Source organism: Pezoporus occidentalis, unplaced genomic scaffold, assembly GCF_034315485.1.
Source record: "Pezoporus occidentalis ecotype Australia unplaced genomic scaffold, CSIRO_AGI_Poc_V1 ctg94, whole genome shotgun sequence".
Taxonomy (NCBI): Eukaryota; Metazoa; Chordata; class Aves; order Psittaciformes; family Psittacidae; genus Pezoporus; species Pezoporus occidentalis.
In genome coordinates, this window is record NW_026916304.1 from 2,194,340 (window position 1) to 2,213,445 (window position 19,106).

Here is a 19,106-nt window from a genome sequence, read left to right on the forward strand (position 1 = left end):
TTTTGAAATCTCCAAAGAAAGAAGAGTTTGTCTTCACTTCTCATTCAGGCCAGAGGAAACACATATTAAGCCAACACATACCTTCCTTCTCCTTGTGCATCATATCCATCAGGGATAATTTCATTGTCTAGACCAAGAAGTAGAGGAAGAGATCTGCCTGTACATCCCTTCACACACAGACGATGTGGAAGGAGTGGGAACAGCAGATGGGTAGCATTTGTGTTCTTCCTCATGTGCAGCTCTTTGGAGCTGGTAGCTCAGAGAGAGAGGAGTAAGAGGGGGGAAAAAGCTACCGCTGACTGTGCTACAGGTGTTTTGCAGGGAGAAACTGTAATTCTGTGCTCCAAACTTCAACAATCTAGTCCTTGTAGCACTCACAAAAGCAAAGTTACTGCTTCATGAAATACTTTTAATGATGATTGTGTGTTTTGGCTAATAGTTTTTGATCTTGAGTCCTTAAGGTAAGAAAGAGCACCTTAGAGAAGGAAGTGCTTAGTATTTGACAGGCTGAGAACATTGGTGCTCTTCAGTCTCAAGAAGAGAAACTGTATGGAGACCTCAGAGCAGCTTCCAGTGTCTGAATGGGGCTACAGTATGCTAGAGTTGGACTTTTCATCAGGGACTGTAGCAATAGGAGAAGGGGTGATGGGTTCACACTGAAACAGGGGAAGTTCAGGTTGGAGATAAGGCAGAAGCTCTTCCCTGTGAGGGTGCTGAGGCGCTGGCACAGGATGCCCAGAGAAGCTGTGGCTGCCCCGTCCCTGGCAGTGTTCAAGGCCAGACTGGACGGGGTTTGGAGCAACCTGGTCTAGTGTGAGGTGTCCCTGCCTATGGCAGGGGTTTGTAACTGGATGACTTAAGGTCTTTTCCAACCCAAACCAGTCTGTGATTCTATGATTCTATTTAAAAAAAGATAACTACCACAGTCTAAATAAATGGGACATTCTGAGAACACTGATTTAGTAAATATTTCTGTTCAAAATTTTCTTCAAATGCCTCCTCTTTTTCATTGAGAAAGAGGAGGAGAACAAGCATGTATGTCCTCAGGCATTTTGCTTCTTGAAACAAAGAACAGAACATTGCTGCTATTGTGAGTGTGATTTATTGTCCAGCAGTGTTTCACACCAATGCAAATGCAGTGGACATAATGGAGGGAGCTGCACTTCTGAAAAAAATGATTCCCATAGTGGACTGAAAGGACTGAGAGAAATGCTCAAGCTTTAATTTACAGAAAGGTTATAAAACCAAAATAAACCAGCCACTTCCTCTGCCTGCAATCCATAATACTTCACACCCCCAATAGAAATAATTTTATGACATGAATATTTAAAATAGAAGGTATATCTTTACATCAATAAAATAAGAGATAGTGAATTAAGCATGTTTCATAAATAAGCAGGACATAAACATTAGAAATAATAAATGTAAGTTGTTTTTGGAAAGAAGATACTATGAAAAAGATTGATTGGTGGTATAGAGTATATACTGTGCAATGAGATAGAGGTCTTATTTTCTGTAAGTAAATATTTAGCCTTTTCCAGAGAAAGGGTCAACATTTTTGTCATTGCAGTTTCTGATACTAAAATCACAATGTTAGAAAGACCCCCAGTTCGGAAGCTGTCAGTTTTTCTAAACAGAATTTGTGATGTTATTCTTTCATGGTATTTTTTCTATAAAAAGCCTCTTGGTCCCCCCAGAACAACTATTTTCTATCTCAGGTTATCACAATTAATCATAAATTTGTAACATTTCAGCAGAAGTTAGATGCAGAAAAATAAACACGGGGAGCATAAACTACTGTATAGTTAGGTTTTGGGTTTGTTTTCTGGATGCTAGAATTTGCTTTTAAAGTACATTTTCTGAAACTTTGAAGAGCTTATGGTGAAAATGATGTAGTGGTGGTCTTTGTATTTTGTAATTCCTAGTAATTCTCCTGATTGAAATGCACCGGGCCAGCACTAACCAAAATGACTCACACAGAAAATTATTTTGTCAGAGGCACTGGAATGAATGTTCCAGCTGTGGTGCTGAGAAATAACTAAAATCTGTTGATATTGAAAGAAACTCTCAAGATCTCAGAGAACTGCAGTCTCAACATTCCCTCTAGACACGGACAACAGCCACCAGGGTACTGTATGTAAACGTAAGGCCAGTAACTGGAACTTTGGATACACTGACTTTACTCTTATCACTGCAGTGAAGATATTCACATTTGCTGACTTGAACAGGATACATCCATGGTTTTGTGAGGAAGCAAGTCTGGAGAGCAAAGAAAGGTCTGCAAAAGATGATGACAACAGCACAGAAACTTGAACTTGGATTGTGAAGCAGAGATTGCTGATCACAGCAAGAAGGATGGAAGGGAAACAAGGTAGATATGTATTGCTAAACCATCTACTAATATGGAAGTATTTATTTTAGCAGTGTCTGCAGGACTAGTGTAGCAGAAGGTCATTAAAAATGATCATTTATAAACTAATTAGAAAGGATTAGATTGAAAATCAGCTATTTAACCTTGTGACAGCCACAGCTGACAGATTTTTTGATGTCAGAAGTAAACCTGTTCATATTACAGAATGTAGAAATATATGGTGCATACAAAACTCCAGAAGTTTTATATGCCAGCTCAGTAGAGGGGTAATGATACAACCAACCTCACTATTTATATGCCTTCTTACCTTAGAGGAACTTATTCTTTCCTTCTGGTTTCAGTGTAGTTTTCTGGTCCATGAGATACTTCTGTAAGACTGGAAACTTTAATTTTTGGAATATAGCTTCGAGTTTGCTCATATGTCTTCCAGATGCATTTTTGCATATCTAGCTGAATTGCATGTATTACTAACAAACTTGTTAGTTTGTACTAACATACTTTCTGAACTTGCACATATTGTGTAATGCCCATATAATTTCTGTATCAACCTATTCATCAGAAAGAGAAATAAAAGCAAGAGCACTTGGGATCAAGAAGGTGTTTGGGAGTCAGTAAATTCATGCCTCTTATGTGGCAGGCAAAGGCGAAAGCTGTTAGGTTAAAGACTCAGGGGAATTTGAGGCTTTCAAAAGACAAAAATGCAGAAGACCAGATTCTTTGCTTGTATGATTCTCGTGGGACATTGTTAACGCATGTTTTTTTAATGTTTGATAACCGTGCATGCATTCAGAGACCTGAAAAACAGCTCAGTCTTTGTATCTTAAGCTGGTTTTATGATACATTCAAACAGAACTGACTCTTGCTGCAAGTCCAAGAACAAGCCTATCCATGAACCAGATGTCCTCCATGTGGACAGGAATACACATAGGACAAAGGTATGACTAATTCTCCCTATGTGGTGTAATGTGTGTCTCTCAAAAAATGTAACGAGTTTCTCTCAGAATACCTCAAAAAGAAGTAAGCAGAATAAGTAGTAGAATAAGGACTAAAGAGTTGCTGAAAAATGTATTAAAGGACCAGGAGAGTGTCTGTACTAAAATGAATTTATTTAGAATGGGGACAGACTGAGAAGTATAAAAATAATAAATTACTTAAAGAAAATAAATTTGTTTATTCTACAGCATTTACTTCTAATTCAAGTGTGCAAAGATGTTACATTTCAGTTTAAAAAAGGAAAGCTTATACCAGTAAATAATTACTTTTCAAGTATAACAAATAATACAAACCCAATGTCATTAGGTAGAATTCAGTTCAACTAAGAGTCATGGCTGTCACTGAACTAAGAGTTGTTGTGGACAAAGTGGTAAAGAATATGGATCTCATTATCTTGTACAACATTTCTACACCTCCCATAGGAATCAGGTAACCCAGGAGATACCTCAGTATCTTACTAAGACAATAATGAAATTTTCCAGTTATTCTGAATTGACCAATCCAAGAACTTCGCCAAGTTTTATGCCTGTGGCCCTTAGGTTGCTGCTGAAAAAGTGGAGAAATATAAATTCAGTTTGAATAGCTTTAGGATAAGAACTCTGATGTGGAAAGAATCAGTATCTCCTCTTCCAATTTAAAGAGATAAGAAAACAAACAATAAGGTTCTGCTATCATATTCTTTGAATTTAAAACTATTATTCATGATAGCATTGCACAAGGAAAGTATATAGAAAATTACTTAGATGCAAATCATCACTGTATAAAAATACCAGTGTTTCTTTTTTGCCATAGAGTTTTATGAAATTCAGCATTAACTGACTTTTAGGACCTGATGAAAGCAAACTCCAAACCAAAATTGTATGAGCTCACAATTACTTTTTCTATACAGTGGATAAATCTGTTTTTCCTCTAGGAATGGACTTTAACCATACCCAACACAGCCTGATTAAAAAATAGGAACAGAAACAAAGAAACTACTAGAAATCTCAGATTATTTTGACACGGGTTAGTGGTGGCCTTGACAATGCTGGAGTAATGGTTGGACTTGGCGATCTTAAAGGTCTTTTCCAACCTAGCTGATTCTATGATTCTATACTTGAGCCACAAGCAGAGACGGTCACATACTGAACCTTTTGATATGATAACCTACAGTGTCCTTGTTGTAGTTAAACTAGGATGAACAAGGCAGGCAAAAAAAGAATGTTTGGACTGGTAAAGGGTAGTGGTTTGAAGTCTAGCTTGCTGGTAGTGAGTGGCATTGCTGACAGGTTGGTCTTTGGCACAGTGGAGCAGAATGACACTAAATGGTAGAAATTGCTGCCTAGAGGAGCCCTGAAATGCTGGAAATATGGACTAAAAGACCAAATGGCCTGTTTTGTATAAAGCAGCTTCAGACTATTAAGAAGTTGGTGAAAAGGCCTTTGCCATATATTTAAGGATGAATTTGCCATGAATGAGTAACTACAAAGTATTATTTTAATCTGGTATTGACTGACTGAAAGCATTTCAGAGCTTCTCTAAGCAGCATTACCTCTTCTTGTCCTCAGGAAAACAAGTATTGTTACACTACATTTCACTGTGATTTTTTTCTCAGTTGCACTTAATTTATTTCCTTTTTACATTTAATTCCTATATATGTATGTCTTGAAATAATTACCAGGAGGGGGAACCTCCAGAAGAGTTATTCAAGGTTCTGATTTTGGCAGATTTTACTGTACTATTGTCATGAAGACATCCATCCCCGTTGGGGAGCCAGAGACATAGAATAGATCCAGGGGATGTACTGAGACCAACAGCGGGGGAAGTCTGTACAGCCTCTTATTCCTCTTAGTAAATTAATTCCTGAAAGTATATTAAGTTACCGATGTTCAAGATAAATCAGTTATCAGAATAGAAATTATGTCCAGGCTGAATAAAGTGAATGTAATATTGTAACTGACATCTTGAACAAGGCTTTTTGTGTACCTGAAAAATAGCTGCTGATTTAAAAAGTAAAACACTGACTGTATTAAAAGGCAAACTCAAAAGAAAATAAGCTGTTGAATGATGCTATTCCCATAGGAAATGTAATTTTACCTTGAAGCAAGCAACCACAATTGGGAACATTCTAGGAAACATAGTTTAATAGAATTCCTTGGCTAAATTGACAGAAGTAACTTTCATGCTTAAATCTGCTTTTCAGAAACCTTTTTTTCTGAATAAGGTATTTCCAAAAAGCTTTCAATTAATTGTCAGTCTGAATGAAATATGAGCAGGGGATATTATAAATAATTTAGGAGGTCACAGTTCTCCAAGAAAACTGTAGAAGTTAGCAATTCTCATTTCTTTAAGCAACATTTTGTCGCTAATTTCTACAATGGATGAAATAGAATAATGTGAATATTACTTCATATCTGTGTTTGTTCACATTCAATATAGTTACGGACTTTCATGCTACCTTATATGCTTTTGTAATAAGCTACTAAGTAAGTTACTTCAGAAAATGCATATTTGTTTTAACATGCTCATTTGCTACTCTGCCTGACATGCACCTCTGTATTTGTTATGCAAGAGCCCAGAAATACCTGTGTGACAGCAAATAATATTGATCTGAGACCTTATTGTATATTCAAACCTGTCACATACTTGCTTTGAGAACTGACAGCATGTATCTATAGCTTCACTTGAACTTTTCATATGGTCATCTATTCTGTGTAATTTTTACTCAGTACAGCAGCTCAGTGTTTCAACTACACTATTTTCTATGTATTTTCTTGGAAAAAAATATCTCAGTATCACGTATTGTAAATGCACAGAATCTTACTATAAAAAGGTAGAATTGTGATGATAATACATAACATTATACAAAATGAATAGGAAAAAATAATTGCAGCAGGGAAACATTATTCTCCAATTGCACACAAAACCAAGTCTAGAGTTTAAAAACCTTTAATGACAGGAATAAAGCAATGACAATAAAACCAGTAATGTTTTTGAAATAGTTTCAAATGTTCTGCTATGTTATGCTGCTGATAGAAGTCCAGTTTCCTTAAAGATTGAAGTCACTAATGAAGAAATCTGAAGCTGCAGTCCATATTGTCACTGACTCTTGGAAGTAATGCTGCAACATGAGAGGTTATCTCCAAGATCAGTCCATATTTGCTTTTGGATGCATTTCTTGACACTGTGCTGTGCACAACATTAAGAAATAATCTCAGAATTGTCTTTGCTTGGGCCTCACCACCCAAACATTGTAGCATGAATCTTAAATGCTCCCACAACTGAACTACTTATGTTTGATTCCTACATCTTGAAATCAGGGTAACTCCATTCTTATAGACAGCAAAAGGTATCAAGTGGCCATCAGTGGTAGGTGGGTGTCCTTCAAAGAGTTAGATAATAACATGCCATAATCAGAACGGTTAAAAGTTGCAGCTTTTGGCCCATTCCTAAATTAGAATTCTATGCAGCTTTCACTACAAACCAGCCACATTTACACTTCTGTTTTACTTACATTCTTACTTCTTGGATAACATGTGCTGTCCTTTCTTGTCAATATTCAGTGTGTTTCCATACAATATGATAAACAATAGAATCAGCTTTCTGAACTGGTGGTAAAGATAACTTAGTACTGAAGTAAGAGGAATTGAGTCCTCTAGAAAATGAATTTCTTTCTAGTGTTAGGAAAATAAAGGCTGAATAAAGGAATGGTTAAGATACTTATCACCTGCTTTTATTTTATAGCAAACTCAACAAAAACCTCATGAATGCCAGGATGAAGTATATTAAGATTGATTCTGTGTACTTAGAGTTCTTAAGAGATCTCCCTGTGAATGCATTAAGATCACTTCCTCTTAGGAGAAAAAAAGTTAGCTGACCATGTGGGGAGTAGCACACACCTATCTTTACATCAAATGAGCATGATTTAAGCTCTGATCTTCCTTCCAAACAAACAAACATATGCTTAATTCCTGAATGCTTTTCTGTAGACCATTCGAAGTATTTTTGAGTCATATGTACTGCTGCTGTGTTTCTGGTCTTAATTGCCTTGGAGGGCTAAGAATTCTGCTGGCTAGGTTCTTAGATGGTATGATTCACATGCACAGATAGCATGTGCTTGTGTCATACATCTTGGTTTAAAAACATATGAATAATGTATCTGGTCTAGAATTAGGAGGTATTTTCTTTCTTTCTGTTTGTATCTCACTTAGGCTTAAATGCAGGAATTTCTGAATTTTTCAGAGTAGTTTTCCACTATTCCTAAATGCTCCCTCATGAAAAGTCTCTTGTATTCAAACACAGGCACACAAAGTCCTCATTTTCTCTAGGTTTCATCTGAGACAAGAAATCCACTGCCCTGTGGAATGAAGCAATAGGTTAGATGTCTGTTCTTGTGAAAGATGCTCTTTGAGAGGACGTCTCTATACCAGTGCTGCAAAGATTTACACAAGGCTTTTGAATTTTACTTGGCTTTCAGTGAAGACCCAGTAAGAATGCCTTAGTGATTCCGTGAAGCATTGTTGTCATACTACACTACTGAAAAAGGGGATTTCAGTGCCCCAAACAGACTAGACACTCTCTGAGGACTCCCTGTTCATTTTTTAATAGGCCCTTTAGGAAGTTCATGGATTTGAACTAGAAATTTATAATTGTGTGAAATTTGTAGCCAATGAGAAACACAACTTTTAGAATTATAGCTGGATATTGTTTTAATTGCTGTTATACTATTATAACAGCATTTCCTGTTTCTGACAGTCACCTTTTCAGCTTTTTTCTTCTTTCCATATTTTGTCAATTGTTCCTCCTTCATTGGCTTATTACTTGATCAAATGAAGGAAGGTGGAAGCCCAGCTACCTGAAGGCAATATGCATCTAATGGGAAAATAATTGCTTCCTTGAGAAAAGAATTATTTATTATATGTATAAACATATCTGGTTATACATATATATATCTTTTTTTTGAGATTATACAGAATGTATATAATCAGTATATGATTGCATTCAAAGCAGCAGCAGTGTCCTGGGTTCAGCTACAGCAGTTATTTTTCTCCTTCTTGGCAGCTGGTGCACTGCTGTGTTTTCGACTTCAGCCTGAGAACGAAGCTGATAACACCGACGTTTTTAGTTGTTGCTAAGTAATATTTACTCCAATCAAGGACTTTCTCAGTCTCATGCTCTGCCAGTAAGGAGGGGCACAGGAAACTGGGAGGAAGCAGAGACAGGACACCTGACCCAAACTAGCCAAAGCAGTATTCCATACCACAGCACATCATGCCCAGTATAGAAAGCGAGGGGTGTTACCCAGAAGGCCCAGATCGTTGCTCGGGTCAGACTGGGTATCGAACAACAGGTGGTGAGCAATTGTATTCTCTTCCCTTGTTATTTCCCTTATCATTATTATTAATGGTGGTAGCAGTAGTGGGATTGTGTTATACCTTAGTTATGGACTGCTTTTATCTCAACTCGTGGGAGTTACATTCTTCCCATTCTCTTCCCCATCCCTCCTGGAGCATGGGGGAAGAAGAGGGAGGGGGTGAGCGAGCAGCTGCATGGTTCTGATTTACTGGCTGGGCTTTAACCACAGAACAGTCGTATTAGTAGAGAACAACAAAGGAGTCTTCTATTAGCTAAAGAAAGGTCTCTTCACATAGCATCAACAGTTTATAAAAGCCCTTAAATGGCCCTGTGATGTCGTATAGTACCAAGAGTTAGCAGACACAGACATGTCATTCAGATGCATGTTTTCACACTCTCCTTTAATATCTTCCTATGTGTTACTTAAAATGATGTACTGTATACCTTTCTGTGAGATTATATAACATATGGTGGTTGTGTGTTATTGAGTGAGGGTAAGTAGGAAATACAAGAAGCACCTTTTTTTTCAGGGTCTGAAATGTTAGAAGTCATTGTATCGACCATTGCAGGAAGAACGGGTAGTGTTAACAACAGTGTTTGGTCTTTACCCATTGACTGAAGTTACTAGAGCAAGAATAACACAGAATCATAGAATGGTTAAATTGTGAAGATCATCCAGTTCCAACCACCTGCCATGAGAAGGAACATCTTTCACTAGACCAGGTTGCTCCAAGCCCCATCCAACCTGGCCTTGAACACTGCCAAGGATGGGGCAGCCACAGCTTCTCTGGGCACCCTGTGCCAGTGCCTCAGCACCCTCATAGTAAAGAACTTCTTGCTTATATCTCACCTGAACTTCCCCTGTTTCAGTTTGCACCCATCACCCCTTGTCCTACTGCTACAGTCCCTAATGAAGAGTCCCTCTCCAGCATCCTTGTAGCCCCTTTCAGACACTGGAAGCTGTTCTGAGGTCTCCACGCAGCTTCTCTTCTCTAGTCTGGGCAGCCCCAATGTTCTCAGTCTGGAATGACACCTGAGAGATGGCCCAGGATATATTGGTAGCAACAGGATATTCTTCAATGGCTACTGAATCATGTCACTCAGAACTAAGAGAGCAGACAACAAGCAAGAGCTGATCACATTCAGCAATTAATGATTTAGAGCATTCTTAAATTGTGCAGGATAAATATTTCTCATGTTGACTAACTGCTGATGCTGTAGGAAACAGGATAAACTAATTTCCAAGCAGTTAATGAGACTTCCATTTAATTTTGCAATGTATTGTAGAACTATGAGTCATATTTACAACAAAAATAGTGTATTGTAGTAATCCTTGTGTGTACATAGTATTCTTGTTATGTCGCAATAGGGATGAATTCATTCATATTGCAAAGCAGCATTAAAGCAGTGCTCTCTTCCTACTAACAAGTTATTGAAATCTGGGAAAAAGTAAGATTTTAGTGGCTAGTTGTGTAGTCTTAGTATGTGTGAAAATTGTAGATTTTTAAAATCCAGAACCATAGCCATTCCAAAGGTCGAAATATAAAGTTTAAGTGTTCAAAAATAGATGACTTGTTTCAAATTTGCTTTTATTTTCTTTAATATTAATATTCGAAAACATCCTTATCCCAGGGAATACAGCTGCTTTCTGTAATTGTCATGTAGACTTGGAAACCTGCTTAGCTTGATTTCTATGTGGAGCAGCATTACATCACTATGAAATGTTCACTTGGTTATACGACTGTGATTATCAAATAATGGCCAGCAAAAGCAACCCTTTTAAAAGAAGTCCAGTTTACAAGACTATGAAGGTCATTACAGAAAACTTTAGGCTTGTAGAAAAACAGCACAGAGATGCCATCTAGCAGTGACTCTTAGAAGTTTCCTCATATTTAATAGCGCCTTTTTTCAAGATACTGCACTTAAGGAAAGACTTTTTATTCCAAGTCCTTTCCCTGTATATCCCTTCCTGCTGAATATGTAGTCACACTGCTGGAAAGAAATCAGATTAGCATGAATGTTTTCTTGTATTTTTCTATGTAAATACAGAGGAAAATAAGAATCAAATAGATACAACATTTAATAAGTATCTTAAAATTGATAGTCTGTAATGAGCACTAAATGTTTAATCAACAGTGAGATGTCTTCCCTTTGTTAAAGAGGAGTTTCCAGAGCTGGTCAATATTCTCCATAATGTTTAGCAGAAAAAATACCCCAAACCATAAAAAAATCACAAACAAACCAACCCAAATAATTGGCAACAAATTACTATGCTGAAAATCAAATATTAATATTCTAGAATTTAACAATAAACTATTTCTATTTTTTTGTTACATTTTTGTTACATATTTTACTATAAGATGGCAATACTTAAACACTTTACTATCGGTAAATAACTTAGTAAGTATAGCATAAAAGACCGGCCATAATAAAAATGTCTGTGAACAAGTCAGTGACGGCCTGGCACTAATTCAAAGCTTTACCCCCAAACCCTCAGCATTATTTTAAAGTAGTTGATCAGTAAAATGCGTTATTCCTTGAATATAAATTCCATAGGACATGAATGGATACTCTGAAATGTTGGATGTGATCTAGTTTCTTAAGGTGAATGGTTTGTGAGTGTCAAGGGCATTTAAAAAAGTTGGCTGTCTAGTCATGAGCATATTGCAGAATTATGTTTGGAAAAGAAATAATTTAACATCTCCTTGTTTCCTAAAATTAATTCCAAATGATATATTTGCTTTCCAACCTCAGGGCAGAAAATTATCATTCCATTTCAATTTAGCATAAAGCAAGATAAATAACTGAGCACTACTTCCATTTGTAAAGTGAGATTTCAGCCACAACTTGTACTTATTTGCTAAAAAAAAAAAACAAAAAATTACAACAAAAAAAAAAACAAGCCAAAACCAAACCCTGTAAATATTTTAGATATATTTCACAGAAATTCGAAAACTGTTGTCCATAGTCAACAAAACTAGATTCTGTGTCATGTGGCATCTTTTTTACACTTAATCTGCTGTAGTATCTTAACCAAGGATCTGAGTAACCATCTGATCTTGTGGTTTTTATTTATGAAAAGCTAATTTAGCTCTGATAAAAAAACAGGCTTATGTTAAGGGCTCTTAGTTTTATGTAATCTTAAGGACTTCTGAGCTTTCTGGCTCATGTCCCCGTGACAAAGTGAAAAGAGCCTGCAACGAACATTTTCATATCCCTGAAAATGCCACACAGGGTAATGAATAAAAGGCGATTTTTATGTCCTCTGCACAGCATGCCACAGCAAAAAGAGCTAGAAGCAAAGTTTCAAAAGTTAATTCATGCCATTTCATTGCAGTGGCTCATCCTGCTATTCAGTGCTGGATGGTGACAGACACATAAAATGGAGCATTTCTCCCCACTGTTATTTTGGGGCATAACTCTGCCACCTGAACTAACAGAATAATCCTGCCACCTGGAGCTGATTTGCTTTATTAGTGGTTTTACACTGTGTGTGTACACAGATTTTGCATTTTCTGCTTTCACAGTCTCCTTAAGTCTCTTCCATTTAACAGATCTCGCAAAGTGTAAGAGAAGATAAAAAGAAATAAAGAAAAAGGAGTGTGTCAAAACCCGTGATTATAACATTTAGGCACGTGCTGCTGTCCACACAGATGTGGAACTCCTGTGTGTTGCCTGATGAGTCTGTTTACAGATGTAGCAATAGCTGATGCTTGTAGGTAGCTCCTACTTAGTAACACTGATACAATTAGTTAGCTAACATTATTAACCCTGTATCACTCCTGCTTGTTTGTTACTGTATCGTACTGATTAAAAAGCAGACAGAATACTGCAGCCATAAATCAGATTTCCACTGAACTGCTTTTGAAATTCTATCCTTACATTTTTAAAAAAGGAACACCCCTCCCATACTGTTGGGAATTCAGTATATATTTGTACATCTATGTGATTAATGTCTTTATTTTAAAGGAAAAAATAACTGCCAGAAGAGCAGTTGTCATACGGTTGTCTGGTACCTAAATGATATCATTAAAATGACATTCACCAACATACAATACAAATTGTGGCCACACAGCATGGAATACTGCTGGTAATGGTCTGCAATACTCTACGCATGTTCCCTCTCTCGTTACTTTCTTTTAACGTTCATAGTTAGCAGGATTGCCCGGCACACAAAGACAAATGAGACAAGTTCTGCTCCTACAAGATGCAGCACTACAGACATCTGCAGGCCTGGGGGGGGTTCAGTCATTATTGCTCTGAGGTGGTACAGTGCAACTCTGCATCTTTTAAAACGATTTCATCTAAAATTACCTTCACAAGCCAGGCTGCATGGCTAAAACATGCCGTTTACTTATTTCAGTATCACATGTGATTTTAATGTCCTGCACGCATTGGAAGATAATGGACCTCTGCAGAGCCCAGAGTAGTGTTAAACGCAGGCTCTTCACCTAGTGCCTCCGGTTCCACTCTAAACACATTTCTTCCCAGCCGGCGACTGCCGATCCCTGTTTCCAGAGCCTGGCTGCTTCCTCGGAAGTGGTGCAGTCATCGCGCACTATAAACGCCTCTTTGAACCGGAGAACGCGCTGCTCCGTTCAGCCGGGCCCCGCCGCCCCGCTCCTCTCCCGACAACTGATGTAACTTGTGCGCGCAGCAATGCCGGGTGGTCGTCATGGGGAGATCAGGGCGGCCGGTGCTCAGTGAGCGGGTGTCTTGGGCCCGACTGAAGCGAGCCCGCGGCCGCGGAGCCCTTCCAACCGCGCTTCCCCGCCTCGCACAGGGCACCCGGCAATCCCGAGACCACCGTATCCGTCACGAACTCTCCCGCCCCTCCGATCGGACAACCAAGGACGCGCACCCGCCTCTCCCCGCAGCTATACAGCCGCCCCGCGGCGCCCGGGCGGCTCCTACCTTGGACGGATCGAGGCCGGCCAGCAAGGACAGCAGCAGGAGGTTGACGATGTTGGCGGGCGTCCGCATCCTGACCCCAGGGCTGCTTCTCCGCACCGCCCCTCTCTGTCATTCACTCCGCACCCGCTGCGGCGATCGTGCCGGCAGTCGCGCCTTGCGCCCGCGCTCCTGCCCGCCCGCCAGAGTGGAGGCTGCAGCAGCGGCCGCCCGGGGGACGCTCATTCCGCGGGCGGCCTCGCTGCGAGGAGGGCGGGCGAGGACGGCGCTGCCCGTACTGCCGAAGCAGCTCCGCGGCCGCAGCCCGGCCCCGCCCCCGGCCAGCCCACCGGCGAAGTTTGGGCCCGGGAAATGAGTCGTGAGCGCGGCTGGGCTGGGCTCGGCTCATTTCCCGTGGCAGTGGGTAGGGGAAGCTCTTCCTTCTGCGGAAGGAGCGCGGAGCCGGGCTCTCCCGGCACCATGGCATCGGGAGAGGGGTGAGGGCTGGCTCCTGTGAGGAGCTGCGGGTGTCGCTTGCTGGTGTCGCAGCGGGGTTTCCTCTGGGGGATCCCGCCCCTACACTACCCCACCGGGAAAGGCTTACCTGAACTGTTGAGCGGGGAGCCACCACTGCTGTCCAGTTGGACCATGGACCAGCAAGTGACCATCGCATCCCCTTACTTTGGAAGGTGAGCTGTGGTGGGAAGGCTTATATAAGTGAAGGCTGGTGGAGGTCGCTGGTTGAGAAGTTCTTTGGAAGCCCTCCTACGGACATGTTGTACTTCTCCCAGGGAATAAGAGATAGAACAAGAGGAAACGGCCTCAAGCTGCACCAGGGGAGGTTTAGACGGAGCTGAGGAACAATTCCTTCCCCAGAGGGTGCTCAGGCATTGGAACAGGCTGCCCAGGGCAGGGCTGGAGTCACCGTCCCTGCAAGTGTTCACACACCATGGAGAAAAGGCCTCGGTGGCATGGGTTAGGGTTGGCCTTGGCAGTGCTGGGGAATGGCTGGACTTGATGAGCTTAAAGATCTTTTCCAACTCCACCGATTCCATGATTTTATGCCATCGGGAATTTCCTTTTCTCTGTATCAGCTAGCACCATTTGTAGTCAGTGCTGGTTTGCCAGTCAAGGCTCTGGGTGGGCTCCTGTCTATCTATGCAGTGGCTCATAGTCACTTTTCCGCAATTCCCGAAGAGGAAGTACAGGCAGGGATGCGATATGGTTTCCTGCAGGTTCCATGTTGAGCACAGCTGAGTATGGCCCAGATGTAAATCACACAATAGCACCATCCTGTTAGCATGGGCACAGTAGAGTAAAGTTTCAATTATTTTTCCTTACAAGACTCAAAAGCGTGATCTATGGTTAGGGTAACCTTAGTTATAACCTTATAAATAAGACTATTATAAATGAGGGGTTTTCTCAGTTTTGCATAGTAGAATGTATTAGCCTTACAGTTAGCAACCTTTTGGTCATGATTAAATTTTCTGGGGGTCTACATTATATACTTTTTCAGCAGCTGGCACAGAAAGGACAGTGCTGTTATAGTGTTATGTGATTTCAACAAAAAGAAAGCAAAACTTCAGTGTAAAAAAAACACGACCACAAACAAAAAAAAAGAAAGACAGAAAAGCCCAACAACAAAAACCCAGAAAACCAAAAATTTAAGCTTGGGAGGGTGTGTTAGTTGAGGGTCTATTGGGATATGTATGGACAGGGCATGGTTTTCTAATTTACTGTCCAAGTCTAAAGGATTGGTGGGTTTTGTCTTCAGGAATTAAGGCAAAGAGAGCAGAAACTGTTCTGCCCGTGTGGTGTCTCAAGACATTGCATATCCTTGGTATAATGTTGCCAGTTAAAAAAAATGGCAATTTTCCTGCAATGGTTTGTTATATTTTTGCATTCTGAATTCTTATAACATTAAAATAACCACTTTTTTTTTCCTCAATTGATCTTTTATGCTATGCTGACTTAGAGAAACCCTATTTCAGCCAGCAGTGTCTTGGAGGAAGATACAGTCTTTCATTTCTGTAGAAGGTAGATCTACAAAGTGTGGTTCCTTATGGCAAGAAAAGCAAATGATAGGATATATGAATGTGCTTCCATTGACATTCCAGGGTCTACAATGGAAAGAGAATCTCCTCTGATACTGCCTCTATTGAATTTCCTTTTGCAAGGAAAATATAAAAGAAATATAAAGGAGACTCGTTATTTCTTTTGGTTTTTTTCACTCCTGTAGGAAAGATATAAAAGGTCTGTTTTTCTATGAAATAACAATAAAAGAATATAAAAATGGACAGCTGCATGTATTAATATGGATTCAACAATAAGTAAAGTAATGGTACCAAAGCACTAAAAATCTGAGGTCTTCTAAAGGCCAAAGTGAATGGTGTTTTCAAACAAAGCGATTTCTTATGAAAAAAAAAAAAGTACATAGATTCTAAAGCCACAAAGTCAGTGATGAAAGTATTTAGACCTTTTCTAGAGTATTCTTTTCTAGAGTGGCTTGTTCTCTTCTTTGCCTTACCTTTATTTTCCTCACACTTTTCTCACCTTTCCTTTTTTCAGTCTATCGTAGATATATTTGGCAAAACATATGAACAATGTTGAATTACTCATAGAATGCAACCTTGTTGAAGAGCTTCAGTGATGTAATGTGTTTTTCCATTCCCTGATGCTGCTTTGAGTAACTGTTGAACTGTCTTTGAAAACAGTTTGGAGTTGCTATTTATGTTAGGGATAGGCTGGAGAGTATGGAACTCTCTCTGGGGACAGGTGAGCAGTCAGCAGAGAGTTTGTGGGTCAGGGTTAAAGGGAGAACAGCAATGGGAGACATTACTGTGGGGATCTGTTACAGACGGCCTGATCAAGGAGAACCTGTGGATGAAGCGCTCTACAGACAGATAGGAACAGTCTCACTCTCGCAGGCCCTTGTTCTCATGGGGGACTTCAACCACCTTGATATCTGTTGGAGCTATGGTACGGCCCGGCACAAGCAATCCAGGAGGTTCCTTCATTGTGTGGAAGACAACTTCCTTCTGCAAGTAATAGAGGAGCCGACAAGGAGAGGTGCCATGCTTGACCTCGTGCTCACCAGCAGGGAAGGGCTCGTTGGACATGTGACGCTCCAGGGCACCCTCAGTTACTATGATCATGAGATGGTCAAGTTCGAGATCCCTAGGACAGTGAGAAGAGTGTGCAGCAAGCTCACTGCCCTGGACTTCGAGAGAGCAGACTTTGGCTTCTTCAGGAACCTGCTTAGTAAGGTTCCATGGGATGTAGCCCTAGAGGGCAGGGGGACGGGCCCAAGTCTGTGGGTTTGTTTCCAAGGATCACCTGCTACAAGCTCAGGAGTGTTGCATCCCAACTAGAAGGAAGTGCAGCAGGACGGCCATGAGACATCCTTGGATGGATAAGGAGCTCCTGAGGAAAAATTGAAGGAAAAAAGAGGCTTATAAAAGGTGGAAGCAAGGACAGGTGGCATGGGAAGAGTACAGGGATGTTGTCCAGGAATCTAGGGACCAGGTTAGGGAAGCTAAGACCCAGTTAGAATTAAACTTGGCTAAGGGTATTTAAGGATAACAAGAAGGGATTCTATAGGTACGTAGAGAATAGAAGACAGACTAGGGACAATGTAAGCCCCCTCTGGAAGCTCTCAGGAGAACTGGCTACCCTGGATTTGGAGAAGGTTGAGGTTCTTAATGACTTATTTACCTTGGTCTTCACTGGCAAAGGCTCTGACTGCACCACCCAAGTCTTGAAAGGCAGACACGTGGACTGTGAGAATGAAGACCCCAGGCCCATGTTGGTGACATGTACAGTGGGATCGAGTGCACCCTCAGCAAGTTTGCTGATGACACCAAGCTGTGTGGTTGGTTGATACCCTGGAGGGAAGGAATGCCATCCAGAGGGACCTTGAAACGCTTGTGAGGTGGGCTGATGCCAGCCTCATGAAGTTTAACCATGCCAAGCGCAAGGTCCTACGCCTGGGTCGGAGCAATCCCAGGCACAGCTACAGGTTGGGCAGGGAAGAGATTCAGAGCAGCCCTGCGGAGAAGGACTTGGGGGTGTTGGTCGATGAGAAAATGAACATGAGCTGGCTTCAGTGTGTGCTTGCAGCCCAGAAAGCAACCGTATCCTGGGCTGCATCAAAAGGAGTGTGACCAGCAGGTCGAAGGAGGTGAATCCTGCCCCTCTGCTCTCGTGAGACCTCACTTGGAGTATTGTGTGCAGTTCTGGTGTCCTCAACATAAAAAGGACATGGAACTGTTGGAACAAGTCCAGAGGAGGCCACGAGGATGATCGTGGGACTGGAGCACCTCCTGTGTGAAGACAGGCTGAGAAAGTTGGGGCAGTTCATCCTGGAGAAAAGAAGTCTCGTGGAAACCCCGTAGCAGCCTTCCAGTATCTGAAGGGGCGCTACAGGGATTTTGGGATGAACTATTCATTAGGGACTGTAGTGACCGGACAAAATGTAATGGGTTAAAACTGAAACAGGTTAGATCTAAGGCAGAAGTTCTTTACTGTAAGGGTGGTGAGGCATTGGAATGGGTTGCCCAGGGAAGTTGTGAATGCTTCATCCCTGGCGGCATCCAAGGCCAGGTTGGACAAAGCCTTGGGTGGCATGGTTTAGTGTGAGGTGTCCCTGTCCATGGCAAGAGAGTTGGAGCTGGATGATCTTAAGGTCCTTTCCAACCCTAACTATTCTATGATTCTATGATTCTATAACAGTGAAATATTGAACAGTAAAGTTAGAAATAGAAAAAATGGTTCCCAGGCTCCTGAAGAAAGTGAGACTTCAGCTCTCCTGAATTCAGACACTTCTTTCTGTGTGTTATAAACTAAATAATTTGATATATGGAAAGGTACGAAAATGAGTTTCAAAAGGATGGCATAAAGTGACCCAATTCTATTCTATTCTCCTTGATTTTAACTATCCATTAAGAATAAAATATGCAGTAGGCTTATTCTCCCACCCTCTAGCAACCCAAGAAATCTTTTTTTTTTTGGTCAGAAAAGGCTATCTGAAGAGTGGTGAAAATCACTAGCAATTAAGACCAGAAATAATGAATTTTTTTAAATGTATCTGAAAAAAAATTAAACAAAATCCAAGCCCATATGAGAAGTTCTTATTTCTGTTGCATACCTCAAAGTGACAAGGGAATAACCGTTTCTGAAGATCTCTCTCTAAAAAAGCTTTTAATCATCCTTCAACCTGGAAATTCCACATAAATTACATTTCTTCTTGAATTCTTTGTGTGGAGATGGCTGCAGTCAGGGTAAAATACTCGGTCATGAGAGGGGGGAAAAAAGATATGTCAAAAAGCCTTCTTTTTCCTGCAGGCGTCAGTGACAGATTTTAGCAAAATGGAAGCACGTTACGTACAGCTTGTCTAGAGAGTGAAGGATATTCTCAGTGTGTGGTTAAAGTTATAACAACTTCTTTTCACACCATATTGCAAGTCGTATTGCTAGCAGTTGGAATAAGAGAGATACTTGTTCACTTGGGTACACTGGA

General features: G+C 40.6%; 1 protein-coding gene across 2 annotated transcripts in view; it reads right to left on the reverse strand.

Annotated features, from left to right (window-relative positions):
* The window catches only part of OLFM3 (olfactomedin 3), a 57,341-nt gene extending 43,441 nt beyond the window's left edge, over positions 1-13,900 (reverse strand). Inside the window, exon 1 of one of the 2 annotated variants that reach the window (XM_062606145.1) lies at positions 13,613-13,900. In XM_062606145.1, coding sequence (XP_062462129.1) covers positions 13,613-13,681 — 69 coding nt within the window. In that variant the 5' untranslated portion in view covers positions 13,682-13,900. The remainder of the gene's footprint in view (positions 1-13,612) is intronic. The other variant, XM_062606144.1, reaches the window with a different exon arrangement.
* Between the last annotated feature and the right edge of the window lie 5,206 nt (positions 13,901-19,106).